At 43.9% G+C, this 25,798-nt stretch overlaps 1 protein-coding gene across 3 annotated transcripts in view; it reads right to left on the reverse strand.

Annotated features, from left to right (window-relative positions):
• The window catches only part of LOC142296642 (putative cation-transporting ATPase 13A5), a 251,505-nt gene that overhangs the window by 167,748 nt on the left and 57,959 nt on the right, over positions 1-25,798 (reverse strand). For all 3 annotated transcript variants that reach the window (XM_075340494.1, XM_075340493.1, XM_075340495.1), the window contains exons 4-9: positions 24,683-24,753; positions 24,006-24,086; positions 19,980-20,049; positions 11,419-11,553; positions 9,642-9,714; positions 343-474 (exon numbers count right to left, since the gene is read on the reverse strand). In XM_075340494.1, coding sequence (XP_075196609.1) covers positions 343-474; positions 9,642-9,714; positions 11,419-11,553; positions 19,980-20,049; positions 24,006-24,086; positions 24,683-24,753 — 562 coding nt within the window. The remainder of the gene's footprint in view (positions 1-342; positions 475-9,641; positions 9,715-11,418; positions 11,554-19,979; positions 20,050-24,005; positions 24,087-24,682; positions 24,754-25,798) is intronic.

The raw sequence follows: 25,798 nt of genomic DNA on the forward strand, positions 1-25,798 counted from the left end.
CGTCTGCCACCCAGTACTCGGGAGCCCTGCTTCTCCTGTGACCTCTCCTCTCGAGAGTCACTTCACCTCTTCCTCCTGCACAATTCCCTGTGACGACCTGATAGGCCAGGGTGTCACATGCACCCATATTATGGGATGGAAATGTTTAGCACCACCTGTAATCCCCCCTGGGGAAACTCCTAGCCTACCCTTTTTTTGGTTGGTGTTGCTTTTCAGCCATGTACAGCCCAAATGTAATGGCAATTTGTGACAAGCAAGTATGTGGACCACATACAGCATTAAACATATCTGAACAAACCTGCATAATTCAGTATTCAGATAAAGGATAGTAAAACAGCTCACCTGTCAGCATGCCTTCATTCACTATGCAGGATCCCCTCAGTAAAATGCAATCACAAGGAAGAAAAAATCTTTTTCCTGAGAGCACTAATAGATCTCCGGGGACCAAGTGTCTGGATTCCATTTCCTCATTACCTATAAAAAATTAATTGGAATGAAATAATGTTACAAAAGTGAAAAGGTCAATGTGAACGGTCAGGTTTCCATCAGACCTATATAGTTTAATGATTGAGGCTGATTTCCGTCATCTATCATAAGGGAATTAATGAAGAAGCTTGTGACAACTTATATATTACACTCACTGACAGGTACAATAAGGGTAGATTTGCATGAACATATAGGAGCCATATTTGTATTATTTGTATTCTATATCTACACTGTGTATATAATTATTATTATTACCACAGAACGAGAAACAGAAGGTGAAAAGTCAAGACAGGGCAAAGAAATATCTGAACACAGATTTGTCAAAGGTTTTATGGGCTGATGAGATGACAGTGAATCCTGATAGACCAGATGGATGGGTCCATGGCTATATCCGTGACGGGCACAGATCTCAACTTCATTTCAGATATCAGCGAGATGGAGGTGGGTACTACTGTGGGCTGGTATTATTAAAAATTAGGTACTTGGAGATTTTTCGGGCTTAAGATGGACTGAAATAAACTGCCTAACCTACTGCCTGTGTGGCGCCCTGGACAAGCCAGGTCGTCACAGGTACTGCAACAACACACCCCACACCCCGAGATAGGTACATCAGTCACACACAAATCCTTGTTGCCTCCCTCCAGGGGCTAATGTCCACACCAGGTGGGGTGGAGCCAGGCGGTTGGCCCCACCCACTGAGGAGTTCACAGTCCTGGAGGCGGGAAAGGAAGTCAGTTAAGCTCGGGCAGAGCTGGAGTTCAGTTAAGGAGAGTGAAAGTGAAGGAGCAAGAAGTGGTAGTTGAGGAGAAAGAGCAGACTGACCGGGTCGGGGTACGTGGCCCGGGCACCAAGAGCAAGGTTGGCAGACGGTGGTGGTCGTCTGCAGGAGAGGCCGATCGACGTGGAACCGTAGGACCGGGGACGGGCGGTGGCCCGACGGTACTGAACCGGGGAGCGAAGAGAAGCCAGCACAAACCGGCAGGGCCTACGGACCCCGACCAGGCTTGGAGTCGCCGTTAAACCGGTCAAATCCGTAAGCGACTGGAACCACCAGGGTTTCCTAGCAGCAAAGACGCGATAGAAGGCAACCGTCCAAACTGAGAAGGGGAAATACAGCTACCGCCACAGCTAGAATTCCCAGGGCCAGAGCCTGTGGGCAAAAGGGGCTCCTCCGGCACACATCCAAGCTGGGGAGCGGGTTACCGGTGGGAAGCCATCGGGACCGAAGACACACAACAGGTGCAGGGAAAGGCAGCCACCACCACCCGTCCGGGAGTAACCACCGCAGCCGGCTGCGGGACCCGTCCATCCAGCCGTTTGTTTTACCGGAGACTCTGTATTCTTCCTTGGCTGAGTGAGTACCACCGTGCCGTCAGGCACCGCGCTGCCCTCGCGACCCTGCACCTCGCCAACCCTGCCTCCCCCGACACCTCACCGGGCCCCGGGACCACCAACCTCCCTACCCACGGAGGGGAGAGAAACATCTCAGCTGCTCCCTGTCATTGCTCTCGGGATCCCCGTCTAGAGCAGCGGTGGTGTCCCAATCTCACCACAAACCGTGGGTGGCATCACGGACCATACTCTCCAACCCAAAACCACCCCTTTCACTCACGGGCGAGGAGCGCCGCTCGAGTCCCCGGATCCGGCCCACCACTCGAGCCACCGAGCAGCGGCGAGCAAGCAGCAGCCCAGAGCCGGACCCGAGCGCGGAGAGCGCAGCGGCCCCCCCTCCCCGCCCACGACAACTTGGCGTCACGAACAGGATCTTACCATTCTACTGGCTGGTAGAAGTGCGCCTTGTGTCCCGCCGGAGGTGTCCGGCCGAAAAATTTCAGAAGCGCTGGCTGCAGGAGCGGCAGTGCTTAGCGGCTGCATGTAATTAGCGCCGCAGAAGTGCAGGGACGCCAGGACTCTGCCGGAACACGTTCCTGGACCCAGCAGCAAGACGTGCCAGGAGCTCCAGGCCACAGTCCACTCCATGATGGCGGAGTGGACGTCGGAGAAGAAGGGCCTGGCTGCAACCGTGTTGGGCATGCGAAGTGGAGGTGGTTTCCGAGGAGCCGGTAAGCGACCCACGCCTCTATGTCCCTGAGGGAATGGCCGCTGCGTCTGAGGGGCCCGGCCTGCTGCCATCCACTATGCCACCTCCCTTACTGCCCATGCCCGCGGCCAACGCCCCGACCGACCCGTTACCACTGTCACAGGTAGCGGAGCCCGTAGCGTCTGTGGGAGAGGGCGCAGACCTGCGGCCCCCGAGCCTTACCTTTACCACCGCCCAGCTAGAATTCCCAGGGCCAGAGCCTGCGGGCAAAAGGGGCTCCTCCGGCACACATCCATGCTGGGGAGCGGGTTACCGGTGGGAAGCCATCGGGACCGAAGACACACAACAGGTGCAGGGAAAGGCAGCCACCACCACCCGTCCGGGAGTAACCACCGCAGCCGGCTGTGGGACCCGTCCATCCAGCCGTTTGTTTTACCGGAGACTCTGTATTCATCATTGGCCGAGTGAGTACCACCGTGCCGTCAGGCACCGCGCTGCCCCCGCGACCCTGCACCTCGCCAACCCTGCCTCCCCCGACACCTCACCGGGCCCCAGGACCACCAACCCCCCTACCCACGAGGGGAGAGAAACATCTCAGCTGCTCCCCGTCATCGCTCCCAGGATCCCAGTCCAGAGCAGCGGTGGTTTCCCAATCTAACCACAAACCGTGGGTGGCGTCACGGACCATACCCTCCAACCTCAAACCATCCCTTTCACTCACTCACGAGGAGTGCCACTCGAGTCCCCGGATCCGGCCCACCGCTCGAGCCACCGAGCAGCGGCTAGCAAGCAGCAGCCCAGAGCCGGACCCGAGCGCGGTGAGTGCGCGGCCACCCTCCCCGCCCGCGACACCTGTTTTTAGAAAGCAATTTTTTCAAGCAGTATTATAGAAAAAGTCTGCATGTTTCAAGAAAACCATGATTTTAGGCTTATTAACATTTTGCATTGATTATTGTCACAGAATTAAAAGGCAAGATGCATGGTGCATAAAACCTGTCATGAGAGAATATTGCTGTAACTTTACATAGCCACCTATAAGGGCGGAGTTTAAAGGGAATCTGTCACCACATTTACTGTCACACCACTTTTATAAACTATTAGTATGGACATATAGGTTATGGAATGCTGAAAATAGTTCTACCAGTCTGCCTCATATCAGATGCCTTGTTGTGGATAAATCATCTTTTATCACTTTATGTAAAAGAGCTCTTACAGGCTATGGAGCAGACACTGTCCGTAAGATAACTCTACCTCCAGAACTTGTGTTAAATAGAAGGAAGTATTACCAGTTTGATGTGTGTTGGCCACGCTCTACTCTCCTGATCTCACTACAGAGCTGTGAGAGACTATAACTGACACGACTGCAGGTTCCTGTCAGCTTCAGCCTCCATCTCTCAGACAGACAAGGTTGTAAAACTGTTGCAATATTGTAGAGATCAGAGAGTTGCAAAGAATGTATTTGCAAGAAGACAAATGTCATTTTCCCTGTTAGTTACTAGTGATGGGCAAGTGTGTTTGTCACTTGATCGAGTTTCTGTGTATCAGGCATGCTTGGTGCTCAATTGAGTACTGCAGGTGCTCTAGCTAAAAGCTTGACCCAGTTATCTTACCTGCTCTGGACTCAGAGCAGCAGACATCAGTCTCCATCATGCGGGTGCATTCGGCATCATCTAGCAACTTCTGTTCTGGGTGACCCATCCATTTGTTCCCACCTGGCTATAGTAACTATGCAGTTAGTTTCGCTCGAGTCCCTGTTCCAGAAAAAAATGGAATGGGGACTCGAGCGGAACTAATCACACAGTTACTTAGGTAACATTTGGATGCGGCACACGGAATGAAAGTTGCTGGCGATATCGGCATCATGCTGGATAATGGAGACTGAGGGGCGATGTCTACTGCTGCAGGGATAGTGGTGGCTGGGGTCTGGGTCCGGAGCAGGTAAAAAAAACAGGGACATCAAGCAAAAAAATATGCTTGCATCCCCCATTGACTCCTATTGTGCTGGGTACTCGAGTCAAGCACTCAAACATTTTGATTTTTTCAATTTGAGTACCGAACACTTTTATGCTCACCCATCACTATTAGTTACTTGTCTCACACTGGTAACTCCTCCTTCTATTTAAAATAAGCTCTGGAGGCGGAGTTATCTTACAGGCAACATCTGCCCATACCCTGGAAGAGCTCATTTACATAAAGTAATTAAAGGTAACCTATCAGGTCCAATATGCACACATAACCACGAGCAGTTCTGGGTGTATATTGCTAATCCCTGCCTGACTGTCCCTGTATACACTAGCATAGGTAAAGAGATCTTTAGAAAAAGTATTTCTAAAGATCTTTTATCGTATGTTAATGAGTGCAGGGGTTGCTTCCCTTGCCAGTCGGCCCTATTAGCATGTTAGTACGCCCCTGTGTCTTTATGTCTCTCTCAGGGACATAGAAACACACTGCTATGTACAATGAATACAATCAAAATTCTCCCACCAACACAGCCTGTGGCTCTAAGCATTAGCTCTGGCTGCAATGTTGAAGGTTGTTGGTTTGAGTCTCATGGAAGAAATAAACAAAAGAATAACATTTTTGTTATTGTTTCTCCTTATTTATAGCTTTTTTTATAGGAATAAAAAAAATCTGACTTTGTTTTTCCCTCTAAAATACAGGTACATAGAAATACACTCCTATGTACAGATGTATCTACCGTATATATACCTGTATAATCTGCTTCTGGATTCACTGCCTACAATACAGCTCAAGATTACCAAATTCTTCAATCTTCCCCATTGTGGGCTGTGGCTTATTGTTAGAGCTGCTGCCTTTGGACATGAAGGTCGCAAGTTTGTCTTGGGGAGATCGGAGTAGAGGAAAATTGTTTATTTAATTTATGCACATCCAGTGAGATGCTGGCCCCACCCCCGAAGAGCTACAGAGCTGATGAAGAGAGGTGAGAAGAAGTCAGAACAAATGCTTGACTGCCGGACTGAGCCCTAAATTCATGACAGTCCAGATGAATCCAAGATGTTTGGGATCTATACACTTATTGCTGCACAAAGAGTCACACCAGATACTCAAAGCAAAGGTTCACATACTTTTACCTCTCCCAGATGATACTGGATAATTTTCCTCAGGGCCGCCATCAGGGCATTACTAATGTGCCTGGTGTAGGGGGCCCGGTGAAGAGAGGGGGCCCGGCCAGGCCCGGGGTAAATACTTATCTTTATTAAGCTCCCGGCTGGATGAGCCCCTCCTCTTCACCAGGCCCCAGTCATAGCAGCAGCAGAGGGGCCCCGCAGTGTCGCTTCCCTTCCTTACATGACTAATTTGCATGCAACAGGGCGGATCATGCAAATTAGTCATGTGGCGGAGTGGAGGCAGGGTCATTAGAGCAGAGCAGGGCACCGGCGCGTCATCGCTGTGCCTTGCAGCAGGGTGGTGAGGTCATCACTCTGCAACCTAATTACACTCCTGCAAGTAACAGTGGCAGAGGTGGCGAGGACGCAGCAGCCAGTAAGACAGGTAAGCGCTGTGAGCTGAAGACAATCACCATGGGGGAGTTCGCTGAGGGGGGGCCCGCTGATCTCAGCTTGGGTGGGCGGGCGCCGCTGATCTTATCTTAGACCGGGGGGGCGGGCGCTGCTGATCTCAGACCGGGGGGGCGCCGCTGATCTCAGACCGAGGGGGGTGCACCGCTAATCTCAGACTGGGGGGGCGCCGCCGTTCTCAGACCGGGGGGGCGCTAATTTGAGACTGGTGGGAGGGCGCTGATCTCAGACCAAGGGGCCTAACGACCCCAGCCCCTGCCTTGCCTCAGCTAGATGCGCGGGTGGGCACTGAAATGCATCACGGGCAGGTGAGTATAATGTGAATCATGTGTTATGTGCTGCCTGATGTGTTTTGTGCTGTCTGTATGTGTTATGTTCTGTCTGTATGTGTTATGCGCTGCCGGTATGTGTTATGTGCTGCCTGTATGTGTTATGTGCTGTCTGTATGTGTTATGTGCTGCCTGTATGTGTTATGTGCTGTCTGTATGTGTTATGTGCTGTCTGTATGTGTTATGTGCTGTCTGTATGTGTTATGTGCTCTCTGTATGTGTTATGCGCTGCCTGTATGTGTTATGCGCTGCCTGTATGTGTTATGTGCTCTCTTTATGTGTTATGCACTGCCTGTATGTGTTATGCGCTGCCTGTATGTGTTATGCGCTGCCTGTATATGTTATGTGCTCTCTGTATGTGTTATGTGCTCTCTGTATGTGTTATGTGCTGCCTGTATGTGTTATGTACTCTCTGTATGTGTTATGTGCTCTCTGTATGTGTTATGTGCTGTCTGTATGTGTTATGTGCTGCCTGTATGTGTTATGTGCTCTCTGTATGTGTTATGCGCTGCCTGTATGTGTTATGCGCTGCCTGTATGTGTTATGTGCTCTCTGTATGTGTTATGTGCTGCCTGTATGTGTTATGCGCTGCCTGTATGTGTTATGTGCTCTCTGTATGTGTTATGTGCTCTCTGTATGTGTTATGTGCTGCCTGTATGTGTTATGTACTCTCTGTATGTGTTATGTGCACTCTGTATGTGTTATGTGCTCTCTGTATGTGTTATGTGCTGTCTGTATGTGTTATGTGCTGCCTGTATGTGTTATGTGCTGTCTGTATGTGTTATCTGCTGCCTGTATGTGTTATGTGCTGTCTGTATGTGTTATGTGCTGTCTGTATGTGTTATGCGCTGCCTGTATGTGTTATGTGCTATGTGCTCTCTGTATGTGTTATGTGCTGTCTGTATGTGTTATGTGCTGCCTGTATGTGTTATGTGCTGTCTGTATGTGTTATCTGCTGCCTGTATGTGTTATGTGCTGTCTGTATGTGTTATGTGCTGTCTGTATGTGTTATGCGCTGCCTGTATGTGTTATGTTCTCTCTGTATGTGTTATGTGCTCTCTGTATGTGTTATGTGCTGTCTGTATGTGTTATGTGCTGCCTGTATGTGTTATGCGCTGCCTGTATGTGTTATGTGCTCTCTGTATGTGTTATGTGCTGTCTGTATGTGTTATCTGCTGCCTGTATGTGTTATGTGCTGCCTGTATGTGTTATGTGCTGTCTGTATGTGTTATGTGCTGCCTGTATGTGTTATGTGCTGTCTGTATGTGTTATGTGCTGTCTGTCTGTGTTATGTGCTGCCTGTATGTGTTATGTGCTGTCTGTATGTGTTATGTGCTGCCTGTATGTGTTATGCGCTGCCTGTATGTGTTATGTGCTCTCTGTATGTGTTATGCACTGCCTGTATGTGTTATCTGCTGCCTGTATGTGTTATGTGCTGCCTGTATGTGTTATGTGCTGTCTGTATGTGTTATGTGCTGCCTGTATGTGTTATGTGCTGCCTGTATGTGTTATGTGCTGTCTGTATGTGTTATGTGCTGCCTGTATGTGTTATGTGCTGTCTGTATGTGTTATGTGCTGTCTGTATGTGTTATGTGCTGTCTGTATGTGTTATGTGCTGCCTGTATGTGTTATGTGCTGTCTGTATGTGTTATGTGCTGCCTGTATGTGTTATGTGCTGTCTGTATGTGTTATGTGCTGCCTGTATGTGTTATGTGCTGCCTGTATGTGTTATGTACTCTCTGTATGTGTTATGTGCTGCCTGTATGTGTTATCTGCTGCCTGTATGTGTTATGTGCTGTCTGTATGTGTTATGTGCTGTCTGTATGTGTTATGTGCTGCCTGTATGTGTTATGTGCTGCCTGTATGTGTTATGTACTCTCTGTATGTGTTATGTGCTGCCTGTATGTGTTATCTGCTGCCTGTATGTGTTATGTGCTGTCTGTATGTGTTATGTGCTGTCTGTATGTGTTATGTGCTGTCTGTATGTGTTATGTGCTGTCTGTCTGTGTTATGTGCTGCCTGTATGTGTTATGTGCTGTCTGTATGTGTTATGTGCTGCCTGTATGTGTTATGTGCTGCCTGTATGTGTTATGTGCTGCCTGTATGTGTTATGTGCTGCCTGTATGTGTTATGTGCTGCCTGTATGTGTTATGTGCTGTCTGTATGTGTTATGTGCTGCCTGTATGTGTTATGTGATGTCTGTATGTGTTATGTGCTGCCTGTATGTGTTATGTGCTGTCTGTATGTGTTATGTGCTGCCTGTATGTGTTATGTGCTGTCTGTATGTGTTATGTGCTGTCTGTATGTGTTATGTGCTGTCTGTATGTGTTATGTGCTGTCTGTATGTGTTATGTGATGTCTGTATGTGTTATGTGCTGCCTGTATGTGTTATGTGCTGTCTGTATGTGTTATGTACTCTCTGTATGTGTTATGTGCTGCCTGTATGTGTTATGTGCTGTCTGTATGTGTTATGTGCTGCCTGTATGTGTTATGTGCTGCCTGTATGTGTTATGTGATGTCTGTATGTGTTATGTGCTGCCTGTATGTGTTATGTGCTGCCTGTATGTGTTATGTGCTGCCTGTATGTGTTATGTGCTGTCTGTATGTGTTATGTGCTGCCTGTATGTGTTATGTGCGCTCTGTATGTGTTATGTGCTGCCTGTATGTGTTATGTGCTGTCTGTATGTGTTATGTGCTGTCTGTATGTGTTATGTGCGCTCTGTATGTGTTATGTGCTGCCTGTATGTGTTATGTGCTGTCTGTATGTGTTATGTGCTGTCTGTATGTATTATGTGCTGCCTATATGTGTTATGTACTCTCTGTATGTGTTATGTGCGCTCTGTATGTATTATGTGCTGCCTGTATGTGTTATGTTAAGGAGACATATATACCAAAATATGCCCAGGAGGGGGATGTATATATTACTTACATTCATGTTTTTGCAAGAGTGGAAGTGAGACTGTAGGAAGTTTGAGGGGTGGAGGCGGAGCTGGGGTGGAGCCTGGGCGGAGTCCCAAGGGGGCCCGAACATTTTGCCAGTATGGGGCCCTGAAATTCCTAGTGCGGCCCTGATTTTTCTCATTAAAAAATTGACTCATTTTTCTTATTTGATTTTCTTCATCTACTTTTAGGATGTAAAAATCTAATGTAGATTTAGGTCAAATTTATACAGAAACATGGAAAATTCTGAAGGGTTCATACATTTTCAGCTACCAATGTTAAACCAAAAGGCCCTTCATTACTTACCATCATCACTAGTGTGCACAGTGACCATAGCGCTATTATTGGATTCCACCAGTCGGTTCAGTTTTACAGATTGCTGTACAAATTAAGCAGATAGTGACTGTAAGTAACATGTCTTGAGAACTATGGAAGACTCGTATCTGATTAGCTGGCAAGCAGAAGAGTAACAGATGGATTACTAGTGCAGGTAATCTAGTGTCAGAAAGAGCAAAAGCAAAGCATTACTGGAATATTGCTGAAGTGAACCCTCATCAAACACCATCTGCCATGGGAAATTGTATTTATTTACTTTAAAATTGTGACTGTTTGATTGTTGCCTCCTCACTATTTCCACCATTACTTTTATGTCTATTTGCCATTTGCTGTTATGAGTTGGTGGGCCGCTGTACTCAGTGGTGGTACAGTGTAATTAAAGGACATAGGCTGCATGAAGGCTATCAGCGTCTACTCTTACAAGTCTATCTCATTGTGTGGACTGTGGGCAAAAGAGAAACAGGGACATGGAGGGAGTGTATTGAAAAAGAAGCTCACTTCTAGTCAGTGTCAGACTGAGTTGCCGAGGGCCCACTAGTAACACTATCTCTGGGGACCAACTGCTTAGCTGCCTCATTGACACATTTCTCTGTATTTCTTTTTCTTTATATGGTGAATAATCTATTGGGGCCAAATACTAATTGGTGGGGGGAAGTGGCTCACTCTAGCCCATGGGTCCACCGGGGATTCCCCTGTTCCCCTATGGGCCAGTCCGAGCCTAAGTTGGACCGAGGTGACAAGGACCCACTAGTGACTTTGAGTTTTGGGCCTTCTGTTCAGCTACATACATATATTACATTATCCCCATTCACAGATTTACCATATAATATAATGGGCATTTTGATAAATAAATGATGAGCTGCTGCCATTGCCGGCACACAGTTAGGGTGGCTTTACATGCTACGATATCGCTAAAGCGATCTCCTTGGGGTCACGGAATTTGTGACGCACATCCGGCCGCTTTAGCGATGTTGTTGTGCGTGACACCTATGAGCGATTTTGAATCGTCGCAAAAACGTTCAAAATCGCTCATCGGTGACATCACCCCCTATTCCTAATTATCGTTGCTGCTGCAGTAACGATGTTGTACGTCGTTCCTGCGGCAGCACACATCGCTACGTGTGACACCGCAGGAACGAGGAATCTCTCCTTACCTGCATCCCGCCAGCAATGAGGAAGAAAGGAGGTTGGCGGGATGTTATGTCCCGCTCATCTCCGCCCCTCTGCTTCTATTGGGCGCCCGATTAGTGACGTCACTGTGCCGCCGCACGAACTGGCCCCTTAGAAAGGAAACGGTTCGCTGGTCACAGCGACGTCGCTAGGCAGGAAAGTATTGTGACTGTTCCTAGCGATGGTGTGCGCCACGGGCAGTGATTTGCCCGTGTCACACAACCGATGGGGGCGGGTACGCACGCTAGCGATATCGGTAACGATATTGCAGCGTGTAAAGCGGGCCTTAATCAAGTGTATTGTGCCAACTACTACTCATATAAGGTGGTGAATGACCAACTCCTGCACAAGAGCCCACTGGGGGTTTTACCTATTCCTTTATGGGCCTGGACCTTAGATGTTATTAATTGGAAAAAAAGTCCCTTCTTATTGAAATTAAGTATTTATATATCTTATTAGCTAAAAGAAGATTGACATAAATATAGCTAAAGCACTCATGATCTAGTTACTATAAGTCCTATTATAATGCTTGTCTGCAATATAAAAACATGAAATAATAATTAGACATGCACAATACCTGTCGGAGGTCATAGACAGTCAGAATGATGGACAGCACAGTAATTACAATAATCACGATTGAGTATTCAATGTATCCTTCTGACAACCATAAACTAAGGCTGGCGGCTTGAAAGAGATAATAAGGATTAAATACCTAGCAAAAAGAGAAATATACAAAGTAAGTACAGTTTATTGTATCCTGTTAAATATCCCATGTCTCATAATGGATCAACTTTCAGGACGGCTTCCGACAAGCATATGCAAAGCATCAGGGTTTTTTACTTCCAATCATGTACAAATTCATCTCTCTTTTGTGTTCATGCCATTCGTATGTCCGTTTTGTACATGCAAATTGCATGCCATTTTTATATGGACAGGTTAATTAATAAGGGCAAAGTGAAGTTTCCTATCTTAATAATTGTATTGGACCTGTGGAAGGTATTGTGATTTTATTTGCTCCCCTATTGACTTATTATGGACAAGTCTAATTTACAATACGAATCAAAGTAGTGCATGCTTCAATTATCTAATATATAAAGCTGAATGTGTGTGTGTGTGTGTGTGTGTATGTCCGGGATTGGCATCTGCACCGTCGCAGCTACAGCCACAAAATTTAGCACACTCACACTTCTGGACCCCGAGAGCGTCATAGGCTATGTTTCGAGGGGAAATTTTAACCCCGCTCTTTACAGTTATTCACCAAAAAACCTGCCTCCATTAAAGCGAATGGAGCTGGGAGCCACAGTGCAGCCAGAACTTCAGAAGAATGCGCAGCCACACCCTTATATGGAATTTTGGCATGTCACAATGCAGCCAGGGAAAGAGACAGACACAGACAGGGAAAGAGGCAGACACAGGGTAAGAAACAGACATAGACAGGGTAAGAGACAGACACAAAGAGACAGACAGACAGGGAAAGAGACAGACAGGGAAAGAGACAGGGAAAGAGACATACAGGAAAAGAGAGGAAAAAAGACAGATAGGGAAAGAGAGGGAAAGAGACAGACAGGGAAAGTGACAGAGATAGACAAACAGGGAAAGAGATTGAGACAGACGGAGAAAGAGACAGACAGACAGGGAAAGAGACAGACAAACAAAGAGATAGAGAGAGAGAGACAGAGGGGGAGACAGACAGAGAATTGGAGAGAAACAGAGAGACAGTTACTATCCCGGGCAGCGTCGGGTGCTATGTTGTGGGGCAAAATTTTAACCCCGCGCATTCCAATATACTAATCAATTTTGCCCCTATCTACATAATGGGGAAAAAGTGAAACGAAATGTGTTGGAGGCAAATTGACAGCTGCCAGATGTGAACAAGAGGGACTTAAAGAATGAGAGTGATGGCGCCAAAGAGTATATACCGTACAGTTGCTAAGGTGGGGCCCCGACATGGGATACTCACCGGACTCGGGGATATGAACACACACACAAAATGCGCCACACACTACCACGTACTTGAACACATATACCACCCTCAGCACACATCTCACCACACATACACCAACCTCGCCACCTAATCGCCTTAAAAACACACACAAGTCTGGTATTATCCTTCAAAAATAAAAATCTGATTAATAAGCAGCCAAACTACAAGAACAACAAATGTACCACATAGGAAATACGGCAGCTGTCAGTCACATGACCTGTCTATTATGTGTATGTGTGAGCTAATATATACTGTCAGGGGGAGGGCTTTCTGCTGCCTGGAGATTTATCAGGCTGCCAATAGCAACCAATCACAGCTTAGCTTCTATTTTGCTACAGTTAATTAATCTGAGCTCTGATTGGTTAATATAGGCAACAATTTAATAATTACATTTATATCTATTTGTTTTGTGGTTTTGTGTGCAGAATACATTTTTGTTAATACATTCTATTTTGTTGACAGCAGTTATTAACCTGGGCGAAGCCGGGTAGTACAGCTAGTTTTTTTTATACATAAACAAATAGTGCATGGCTACCATATTGACTAGCAGTGGTCGTTCTCCTGTCCATATGCTCCCTGTTGGGCATATGTGCAGCACATGGACATTTTATATTCTAATATAATTGAGCCCTTACGCTATCACATGGTAGTGTATAACTTAAATATACAGTTAGGTTCAGAAATATTTGGAGAGTGACTGAATCTTCGTGATTTGGCCTCTGCATGACACTATTTTTTATTTAAAATGAAACAACTGAGATGTAATTGAAGTGGAGACTTTCAGGCTTAATTAAAAGGTTGAACTAAAATGTCCTGTGAAACGTTTAGGAATCGTAACCATTTTTCTACAAAGCCTCCTCATTTAAGGGGCTCAAAAGTAATTAGACATATTTACTTTACCATAAATAAAATAATTCTTAGTAGCAAATACATTGCAGGCAAAGACTGACTGAAGTCTAGAAGCCATGGACGTCACCAAACCCGAGTTTCCTCCTTTGTGGTGTTTTGGCAAGCCTTTACTGCAGCTGACTTCAGTTGTTGCCTTTTTGTGGATCTTTCTGCCTTAAAGTAAATCTGTCAGCAGCTTTTTCCTAGCTCATCTGAGATTAGCATGATGTAGTTAAAGAGATTTTGAATTGAACAATGTATCACTTAGATTACTGGCTGCAGCCCTTCTGACACAATCTAAATTTTCAGCTTTCGTCATGTAGCTGAGCCCAGGGAGCTGTCCCCGCTCACACCAGGCTCTCTAGAGAGATTGTACAATGAGATGTCAATCAAAGCAGGTTGGTTGGCAGACAACATGGCACGAGCCAGACCTAGCAATGATAATCACCAAGTGATAAAGCCTTTAATTTAAGTAACCAACAGCACAGCGTCTGATAAGAGAAACATAGTTGATTTTTGTTTTTTTTTAACCCCTACAGCATGCTGGCTTCAGCTTACATAGCAAAAACCTGCTGGCTGACTCCCATTAAGATTTGTCTTAAGCATGTGAAATACATGATTGAAAGGGTTGACATCTAGTGATTGACTTAGCCATTAAAGAATATTACACTTTTTTGCCTTAAAAATCTCTTTGGTTGCTTTTGCAGTATGTTTTGGGTCATTGTCCATCTGTACTGTACTGTGAAGTGCCACTCCAATCAACATTCTGGCATTTGGTGGAATCTCAACCAAAAGTATAACCCTGTACACTTCAGAATTTATCCAGCTGTTCCATCTTCAGTCACATCATCAAATGATCCAGGGCCACTGGAAGCCTTGCATGCCTATACCATCACACTGCCTCCACCATATTTTTGTAAAGCAGTGGCTACCTGGGGTGCACTAGGAATAAGGGGACACCCAGCAAGCTTTGCAACAAACAGGGTACACCGGGAAGATGATGCAATGGTGGGCCCTTGTACTAGGTAGAGGAGAGTGGAGTCACCTCCTCCACTCACATGGGGCTGATCCCTGCTCTTTCTAATGTCCTTATACAGGTTCTTTCATTCTGTCACTGATCTCGTGTCTTGACCCTCATTTACCCTGAACTCCTAGCTAGTGAGAAGGCCTGTGAGAACACTACTCTCACCGCTGCAATAATCCAACACAAAGATAGGAAGACAGACAGGGGGAAATAGATACAAATAGGTTAACACTCCAAGCAACTCCAATGAAGCTAACACTACAGCTGCAATGGTCACAAAACTTCAGCTTCTTCCAGAGACTGGCTCCTTTCAAAGTGGACAGCTTAGATATGAGAATCTATAACTGACATCAGATGTTAAGACACAAAACTATTTATAACAAAGGGGAGTGGTCACAAAGAGCTGCACTTGAGATTAAAGCTCCAAAGGATAACCAGAGAGGAAAGAGTCTTTTATCCCTTACAGCACCAAAAGAAAGCAAATACATTTAAACATAAGCTGCAGACCTGCGAACATTACAGTGAGGGAAACAGTATTTAGTCAGCCACCAATTGTGAATGTTCTCCCACTTAAAAAGATGAGAGAGGCCTTAATTGACATCAAAGATAGACCAAAACTATGAGAGACAAAAGGAGAAAAATAATCCAGAACATCACCTTGCCTGATTTGGCAACATGTTTTTGCAAATTATGGTGGAAAATAAGTATTTGGTCAATAACAAAAGTTAATCTCAATATTTTGTTATATATCCTTTGTTGGCAATGATAGAGGTCAAACATTTTCTGGAAGTCTTTAGAAGGTTAGTACACACTGTTGGTGGTATGTTGGCCTATTCTTCTATGCAGATCTCCTCTAGAGCAGTGATGTTTTGGGTCTGTCGCTGGGCAACACGGACTTTCAACTCCCTCCAAAATTTTTCAATGGGGTTGAGATCTGGAGACTGGCTAGGCCTCTCCAGGACTTTCATATGCTTCTTATGAAGCCACTCTGGAGGTGTGCTTGGGATCATTATCATGCTGAAAGACCCTGCCACATTTCATCTTCAATGCCCTTGCTCGTGGAAGGAGGTTTGCACTCAAAACCTCATGATACATGGCCCCATTCATTCTTTCCTGTATACGGATCAGTCGTCCTGGTCCCTTTGCAGAGAAACATCCCCAAAGCATGATGTTGCCACTCCCATGCTTCACAGTAGGTATGGTGTTCTTTGGATGCAACTCAGCATTCTGTCTCCTCCAAACACGACGAGTTTTGTTTCTACCTAACAGTTCTACCTTGGTTTCATCAGACCATATTACATTCTCTCAATACTCTTCTGGATAATCTAAATGCTCTCTAGCAAAATTCAGACGGGCACAGACACGTACTGGCTTAAGCAGGGGAACACGTTTGGCACTGTAGGATCTGAGTCCCTGGCGGCATAGTGTGTTACTGATAGTAGCCTTTGCTATGGTGATCCCAGCTCTATGTAGGTCATTTACTAGTTAAGGTATCATCCTAATTTCCAGATCTTGGCACACAGCTGTCTTTTTCTGGAGTTTCTGGATTTGGGACTCCTGGGTATTAATTGTCTCTTTTGCCCTGATGAACCCTGGTGTACTGGAAACTAGGGAGAAACGCGTCGGGACGTTTTTTGGATATGAAAATTCAGATAAGTAATCTTACCTTTTGGTGATAGGTGTGTCAGTGTGGATAGGGTCACTGTAGGGTTGTCTTAGGGCTTCCCGACGGTGAATGGGGGCGCCCAAAACAGTATGGTGTCATACCCTCCATTGCTAGGTAGGGATTTCTAGGGCTCATTAGGGTCATTTTCCTTGTGAATACCCTTGATTGAAAGTGGTTACTCCCTGTTTTCCCTTCCTAGCACGTCAGTATTAGGCACTGTATCTTTGATATTTTATGTGACTGTCACTGCCCCCTGACCTATTATGGTACCTCATTCAATTTTAAACTAAATGTGTGTCCTCTTTGGGCCTTTTAACTTATCTATTAAAAGAAATTTTTAACAGGGTTTTTCTTTTGAGGTTTTTCTGCCATTTACTAGTTCCCCCAGTGTAATTCTGGGATTTTTGCTCATTGTTCTTGAGCTAATTTTGACCCCCAAGTTGTGAGATCTTGCGTGGAGCCCCAGATCTAGGGAGATTATCAGTGGTCTTGTATGTCTTCCATTTTATTATTGCTCCCACAGTTGATTTCATCACATCAAACTGCTTGCCTATTGCAGATTCAGTCTTCCCAGGCTGGTTCAGGGCTACACTTTTGTTTCTGGTGTCCTACGTCAGTTCTTTGGTCTTCACCATAGTGGAGTTTGGAGTGTGACTGAGGTTGTGGACATGTGTCTTTTATACTGATAACAAGTTAAAACAGGTGCCATTACTACAGGTAATGAGTGGAGGACAGAGGAGCCTCCTAAAGAAGAAGTTACAGGTCTGTCCATTACTGTTGTCTTCTGTGGAGATCTAGGCCTTTTTGATTTCCCAAACTTATCAGTGGGCTTTTAATTTTTGCAGAATGTACCGAACTGTTGATTTTTGCCACTCCTATCATTTCCGCAATCTGATGGATTTCGTGGATTTCTTTTTTTTTTTCATGATGGTCTGTTTCTTTGCCATGGAGAGCTCCTTTGACTGCATGTTGTGGATTCACAGCAATAGTTTCCAAATGCACATTCCATAGCTGGAATCAGCTCCAGACCTTTTCCCTGCCTAATTGATCATAGATTAAAAAGGGATAAGCCCACACAGCCCATTAAACAGCTTTTGAGATAATTGTCCAATTACTTTGACCCCTTGAAAAACAGTTAGTTAATAAAGAGCTGTCATTCCTAAACTGTATTTTGAATATATTTTGCTAAGCAGCTAAGATGCCAAAACATGTGCCACTGTCTAAATATTTCTTGACCTAACTATAGATATCATTAGTAGGGATGATAACAAATTCTATTTACAATAATTATTACATGTTTAATATTATGAATTATATTTATATCCTGAAATACATAGCATGTCCTACACATGAATAGATAATGAATAACTGAGAAATTATGAAAATGCTGCACATGCTGTAATAAATTTGGAGCAACCTGACATACTTGCGAGATATATTTGTATTTCGTATGCCAACTAATGATTGCTGTATTATTTAGGAAATATTTTAAACAAGCAAATTGCAAACCTTGTTAAAAGAAAATTTCCATTTTTTTTTATTCATATCAATCGCAGGATTTTGCTTACTAAATCTCGATCTCTTGCTTTGCACTGACGAGGGGCAAACACTCTGAAACACATATCTGCAAATAGAATGCCTGATTTGGCTTCTCTCCTAAGTGATGTGTTGGACTTACTTTGAACATTTTGGAGGATGATTTCAAATACCTAACCAAAGCTCCTGTAATGTCTGCCTTCAAAACATAGAACAATTTCAGAAACATAGTGCTGATAGAGAAGGTTTATATTTAAAATTGAAAAGATGTGGTTTTTTGCCTGAGGAAGATTTTCAAGTTTGGAATTGAAATGCATTGAAGTTGTATTCTAAGTAACCGAGCATCACGTTCTACCTACTCACCTCTCTCTTATGATGGTTTAATCTTCTGGACTAACATCTCACTTGGACGCCTATTGTAGTTGGTGATGGTTGCACATGCAGATGTGCTCTTTTCCTTAACCTCCAAATGTTACACAGGGATTTGAGTTTACAAGGAGATCTATATTTGAGACACGTTTACAACGGTGTTGTGTCATAGTGCCACTCCACCAGATGAGAGGACATGCTCTGTATTTATTTTGTTATTATTATCACAATAATATACTGGGGAGCACCCTTGCTCATCTTTTTACCATTTTTTTGTTTTGTGCCAAGAATGAGATATTAACCCCTTCACCCTGAGGCGATTTTCCATTTTTTCGTTCTTGTTTTTTTGCTCCCCTTCTACCGAGAGTTGTAACTCTTTTATTTTTCTGTAAATCTTGCCATATGAGGGCTTGTTTTTTATGGGATGAGATGTACTTTTAAGTTAAACTATTGGTTTTACCATATACTGTGCTAGAAAATGGCAAAAAAAATCCAAGTGCAGAAAAATTGCAAAAAAGTGTCATTGCACAATAGTTTTGGTGGCATTTTATACACTTAATGTGTTCACTATATGGTAAAATTGATTTGTTGGTGTGATGCCTCAGGTTGGTACTGGTTCGTAGATACCAAACATATATAGGTTTCCTTTTCTCTAAGAGGTTAAAAAAAATCTGAACTTTGTCCAAAACAAGTGGCGCACTTTTTGTGCCATTTTCCGCGACCCGTAGCGCTCATATTTTTTGGGATATGTGGCTAAATGAAGGCTTATTTTTTGCGTCTTAAGGTGCTGTTTTTAATTGTACAATTTTTGCACACATGCTATAATTTGATCGCCTGTTATGGCATTTTGCGCAAAAATTGTGACAACCAAAAAATGTAATTTTGGTGTTTGTATTTTTTTTCTGCTACGCCGTTTGCCAATCAGGTTAATTGATTTTATATTTTCATAGATTGGGCATTTCTGAATGTGGCGATATCAAATATGTGTATTTTTTATTATATTAAAACCATTTGATTTTAAATGGGGTGAATGGGGGTAATTTGAACACGTGTTTTTTTTTTTAAAAAAAATGTAAAACTTTTTTACTTTTTTTATTTTACTAGTCCTCTTAGGGAACTATAGTGATCAGCAGTCTGATTGCTTGCTCATTTCTGTCAATCAGAGCTACACAGCTCTGATCAGCAGAAATGCTGCTCTACTGTTAAAGCCGGCTCTCTGCCAGCTTTAACTGGAATGACATCATGATAGCAGCATGAGTCATCACATGACCCTGTGCTAACATAGCAACCATCGGCTCCCCATCACCGGACATTCAATGGTAGTGGGGAAAGGCAATTTCCCTGCTGCGGCCATTTACATCAATATATGGCAGCTCTATCTAAGGGTTAACAGGCGCAGGTGGATCGCGAATCCACCCGCGTCCGATAGCAGCATATGTCTGCTATTAAAATCAGCAGGTATTTGCGTAGCTCACCGCCAGCTCATTCCAGCAGCCAGCGGTGATTACACTGACATGACCTAGGACATACCCAGTAAGTCCAATGTCGGTAAGAGGTTAATAGCCAGTAATGTTTGTGGATACTCATCTACTACCTGGCTTGTAAAAATAAAGGGCCAGACTTTTTGGAGAAATGTAAAATAGAAGGTCATATGATAGTATGTAACTTAACCTCTTTAAAGAGCAGTTTCCAGACTGGGGTTATCTCAACTTCAATGGCATTGGGTCCACAAATAGCTCTCCTAGGATAAAAGTGAGATACTTGAAGTTAAAATAAAATTATTTAAATTTTTTTCACTGTGAATTGACTTTATTCAGTGGTCAATATCTCAAAGTGGCTGCTAAACAGAATGAACTTTAACAAATTCACATATTAATTAAGCCTTTTTGAATTAGTTAAAGCAACATACTGTATTTACAGTCTTTATCGTCTGCTGCTTGGAACAAAGAGCAAAGGCAAGGCAATACGTCCACTGTGAGAAAGAGACCAGAAATCCATCTTCCTTATCAAAATGATCCAGTATATTTCATAACTTAATTATATCAAACCAGAAATGAGCAGGCCTCTGATGCGTTTCAGAGATTACACCTCTTTATTCATAGCTGGGATAAATAAGGTGATAAAATCTCTGAAACGCATGAGTTGTGTGCACATTCGTGTCAATATGTAGTCTTATATCAATCATTCTGTAAATAAACTTGATCAATTTTATAAGGAAGATGGATTTACGGTCTTTATCACGGTTAACATATCTATAAACACAAACAACAAATGCTTTACTCACAATAAATGTGGGTTATAAATAATCTAATGATAGAGAATGTACAACTTATGTAGAAAGGCTGATTTTGGTGGACCTAAGTATTTTTCAACCTATATAAGTACTGTATATAACTATGGAACTTTAAAGATATTGTTCACTACTTAGGTCATAAATGTCCCATTGGTCTGAGTCCTACACCTGACACACCATGGATCAATTGTTAGTGCCATCGGTGGCAGCCTGTGCCTGGAACTGCTCACCTCTGGAGTTGCCCCATCTTCTGATAGCGGCAGCGGCTGGGAACTGTACATCCCATTCAAATCAATAGGAGCTGGATGTGCAGTACCCAGCTGTGGCAGATGGGGCAGCTCCGAAACTGAACATTTCAGGCCGTCTGCCACCAAGAACAGATGATTGGCGGGTGTGCCAATCCCCAGCTGATCAGACATTGATGACTTAACTTAAAGATCGGCTATGAGTTTAAAAGTAGCGTACAGACTCTTTAAGTCAAATAGCTCATATAAACCATTCTCACTAGCCAGTAGTTCAGAAACCACATATTGTTTTATCTTCTCTGCTTGTGACTTGTTACTTATGGCAGGTTATGATAATGGCAGGTTATGATACTCTTATATAGAAGTAAGGGTTAGACACATGTGCAGGAGGTGAAGCTGTAAATTGGCCTTCATTGCTAGGAGGGCTTTCTTTATTACAGCAAGTCTAGTAACCTGAAGCTAACTTGGTATAGGAGTTTTAACAAATGCTAATTTAACTGTGTCTCACTAGAGCTTGATGGTGAAATGGACAGGCCACTGTAATGCCAGTAGTCACTGTGCTTTATGTGTGGGGTATGTGTGCAGTGCATGTGTGGCTTATTGTCTAGCGTGTGACAGACATGCTATTGATGCTTGCACGACATTCATAATAAGTTTAGCACATGTGTCCTCCTGGGTCTAAGGTGAGGGTAATGCATGCATTTGCAGAATTGGAACATGATGCCAGTGGTTCATTCTGCTGGTTGTGTTCATTCTGCTGGTTGTGTTCAGTGTATGGGTGGCAGACGTGGCACATCCCTCCCAGTGTCACTGAGACTTCTTGTGATTATGTCATAGATTTGAAACATAGATTTAAAAAACAGGAGAGAACTAGACATTGAGGTTATTTACTTGATGTCAGTCATAAGCTGATGATAGGATGTGAACATAAGGAAACATTAGTTCCATAAATTCCAAACATGAGTTGGTACATAAACACTGGTTTCAATTATGTGCATTAAAAATCATGACCACTGAGGAAGGATTTTCCGGTCGTGATGGTTACTATACCCCTTAAAACTTAACCTAAAAATAATACACCGACTGCATGCGACTTGGTTAAACAAATTGGCCACAGCAGCCTTTATTACCTATTATTAACATACTACCACAAAGGGGGCGCCGTCCAACGGGCGACCCCAAACACAGAATAATAGGTAACACCTAATAATAAACTGTACATGAAACCCTATGTAGGCCCGGTCCAGAAACCCTTTCCTACACCAATATCCCTGGCCGCAACACTCCGACCCAGAGATGAGGTATTAATCACCCCACGGATTAATACCCCCCAAACTTTGCAGAACCCCGTGCCTGCAATTTCCCGGAACCCAGAGACACCATACCAAGACAGTGCCTCTCGGTCCAGCTACAAATCCCTTCCAACCGCTTCTGGACCAGACCCACCCCCGCTGCTGCGACAAAACATACATCCCCCTTTATAATAATTCCTTGTTGTCTTCTTGTTTTTTTTTTTTTTTTTGAACATAGTTAAACAACTCACAAACACAAAAAGGGAGGGTGGGCGGGAATCTGTCGCCGTCCGGAGTCCAAAAGGGGAGGTAAGACCCTCCCTCATCGCTTTTATACTCCCCCCCCCTCCTCTACAGGGATCCTTTCTCCACCAATCCCCTATACCTTCCCATAATGCCCCTCATTATAACTTTATTAACCCCTCACTCCCTCCCTTCCCTCTGGTCATGTCGCCCCTCCCCCCTATGGGGTCCATGGCTTTCTCAACCCATTGTAAGATGTGTAAGTCACCCTTTCCATTGACCAAAACTGTAGCTACCTCATCCCATAGAATTCCCTATGTTTTATTATCCTAACTAAAGACAATAACCCCATGTCATCAAAGTGTTTACACTAAAGTCTGAAATCTTTTGTGAGAAAAGAGTTAGCTCAAAAATGTTGTGCATTTTGATGTTCTTATGCTACTTTTGGCAAAATAGGCATAACTGGGGTAAAACAGGAGCAGGGCGAGACATGGTGATGGCCTGTATTTCATGACGAGTTGTGATGTATCTTGTGCCGCAGTCTTAAGGGTGCTTTACACGCAATGATATCGCTAACGATATATCGTCGGGGCCACAGTGTTCGTGACGCACATCCGACGCCGTTAGCGATATTGTTGTGTGTGATTAAAAGGAGTGACAATCAACGATCACAAAAACGGCAAAAATCGTTGATCGTTGACACGTCGCTCCTTTTCATAATATCGTTGGTGGTGCATGCCGCTGGTTGTTCGTCGTTCCTGCGGCACCACACATCGCTGTGTGGGACACTGCAGGAACGACGAACATCATCCTACCTGCGTCCACCGGAAAGGAGGAAGGAAGGAGGTGGGTGGCATGTTCCGGCCGCTCATCTCCTCCCCTCCTCTTCTATTGGGCGGCTTTTTTGTGACGCCGCTGTGACGTCGCTGTGACGCCGAACGCACCTCCCCCTTGAAGGAGGGATTGTTCGGCAGCAACAGCGACGTCGCTGAACAGGTATGTGCGTGTGACACTGCCATAGCGATATTGTTCGCTACGGCTGCGATCACCACATATCGCACGAACGACGTGGGCGGGTGCTATCGCTCGCGACATCGCTAGCAATCGCTAGCGATGACGCAGCGTGTAAAGCACCCTTTACTCCAGGCTCTGGAAGTACATGCCACATATAATACGCACCTATTCATTAAAAGGCATGATTCCAACACACCCACTTCTAGCCTTTGAGTGTTGTTCTACATGAGTACTACTATGTCCATGCGCCTCACTGAGGCTAATCCACCATAGTTATCTATCACATGGGAGTGATTTTCTGCTTGCGTGTCTTGAGTGACTTTTTAAAGTATAACTGGAGTTTACAAATTGTCTCATCTAATTCCCTCATGATTGTCCAGACCCAGTGTGGTCTTTCTGTGCCTAATAAGTGGCCAGTATACACAAGTCACAGCTTTAGTACACTGTGTGCTTCCTCAGCTACATATAACCATTGCACCTAATGGGTGCATTACACTATCAATGTTGCACTATGCCATACATTGAACGTCACTTGAAAAAGTTGATCATGTAGTACATATATAGTATATCTGTTTCAGAGAATAAATGCAAAAATAATCAAACATCATACCTTAGGTTTTGTTCCTCTTTACTTAAACCTGATCCAAATCTTAAGTGTATCTGTGAACAAGAGTAAATATCGTCCAATGTCCTAAAAAAAATTATAATAATGTAAACCTCAAAGAAGGTAGATCTTCTAAACAATATGAAAAGACAATAATGAGCAATCATGAACAATTTTTCTATTCTTCACATTTTTCTTGACCAGCTTAGAAAGCATCTAATGGGGCTAAGGTGACTGTAAACTGGTGCGCAAAGAAGACAGATTGTAAACCTATGTAGGTCTAGATCCGGTTTTATTTTCTAGTATATCAGTATGGCTTTGGGTGCTGTATCTCTATCACAACGTTTTGTGCTTACAGATAAAGGTGGCCGCACACTTTCTGCTTCCCTCCATTATAGTCCATAGGAGATATGAAAACAGTATCAAGTATGCTGCTTGTACAAGAGATCCCACAAATTGCTGTTATAAAGCATCTGTCTGAGAAATCACCCAAGGATTCCCAGCTGTCTATCTCTCATCCAGGTAGATAAAAATAATCTAACACATCATTATTTTTACCTTCTAGTTAAATATAACAAGGAATAACTAGAAAAAAGCTTGAACACATTTTTGTAGTTTGCAATATATGAAATCTGATCATAGAAAATTAAGTTGATACTGACAAAATTATTGTTTCCACATACCCAGCTTTTTGGAAGCGTTTCTCTTGATGTAGCCAGACATACTTTATTTTCTGCACCCAAATGCATCTAATCTGTTACAAAAAAGGTGAATAACATTACAATATAGCCAATAGACAAATTTCTAATATACTCATCTTTTATCATATGGTTTGCACCAAAAGGGTTTTCCTCAAATCAAAAGTTTCCTCCTATCGATATGATTTGAAAAAATGTACTGATTGCTGGGGATTAAACCAATTGGACACTCAGTGATCTCAAGGACAGGGCTATTGTCATGAGTGTGCCACTTTCTGATGTCACCTATTGGTGACCAAGGGTCAGGAGGTCTTAACATTAATTGCAGGCCTTTTGTAGAACTCATTTGAGTGTTGTCCTGCTTATGTACTTATCTTTCTATGCTAAAGACGTTAAAGCACAACAATCACCAGGGTTTTCCTATATAACCTAAAGCCAGTGCTATACTGGCAGTATCAGGCTGATTCTATAAATACCTTTAATTGTCAGCTAGGATGTATAGTTTTGGAAACACAAGCAAGTAAAGTTTGTAAAATGACCAGCTTTTGAGTGGCATCAGCTGCCCCGATCCTTCTGGTAACATGGGTATGACATCAGCACAGGTCCTTCTAGTCACAAAGTAAAATTATTCTATAATAGAATTAGCATGAACAACAGGTGGGGGGATAACTATGAATACCCATCCCAGCTATCAGCTGATCGGCAGCTGCTGCCATTCAAGAAGCTGCTTATTTTACAAACTTTGCTTGCTTGTGTTTCAAAACCTATACATCCGAACTAACCGCTAAAGGTATGTATAGAATCAGCATGATAGTGCCAGTATAGCACTGGCTTTAGGTTATATAGGAAAATCCTGGTGATTAGTGCGCTTTAAGGACCCTTTCCTTGCTGGCTGAGAATTCTGTTAGCCTTTAGTTCAGCTGCAGCTTGTGGTTATCTCTCCTTTCCATTATATATACCCACCCCTGGCTTCACTCCATGCCACACATAGAATTAGTATCTCTAGTCTGACCAGTGTAGAGCAGTTCGTTTCTGTGAGCTGAAGTGTTTGTTCATTTTGCAGCTTCCAACTGGATAAAATCTTGGAGCTCTGTGGTACCT

This window comes from Anomaloglossus baeobatrachus, chromosome 3 (assembly GCF_048569485.1).
Source record: "Anomaloglossus baeobatrachus isolate aAnoBae1 chromosome 3, aAnoBae1.hap1, whole genome shotgun sequence".
Lineage (NCBI taxonomy): Eukaryota > Metazoa > Chordata > Amphibia > Anura > Aromobatidae > Anomaloglossus > Anomaloglossus baeobatrachus.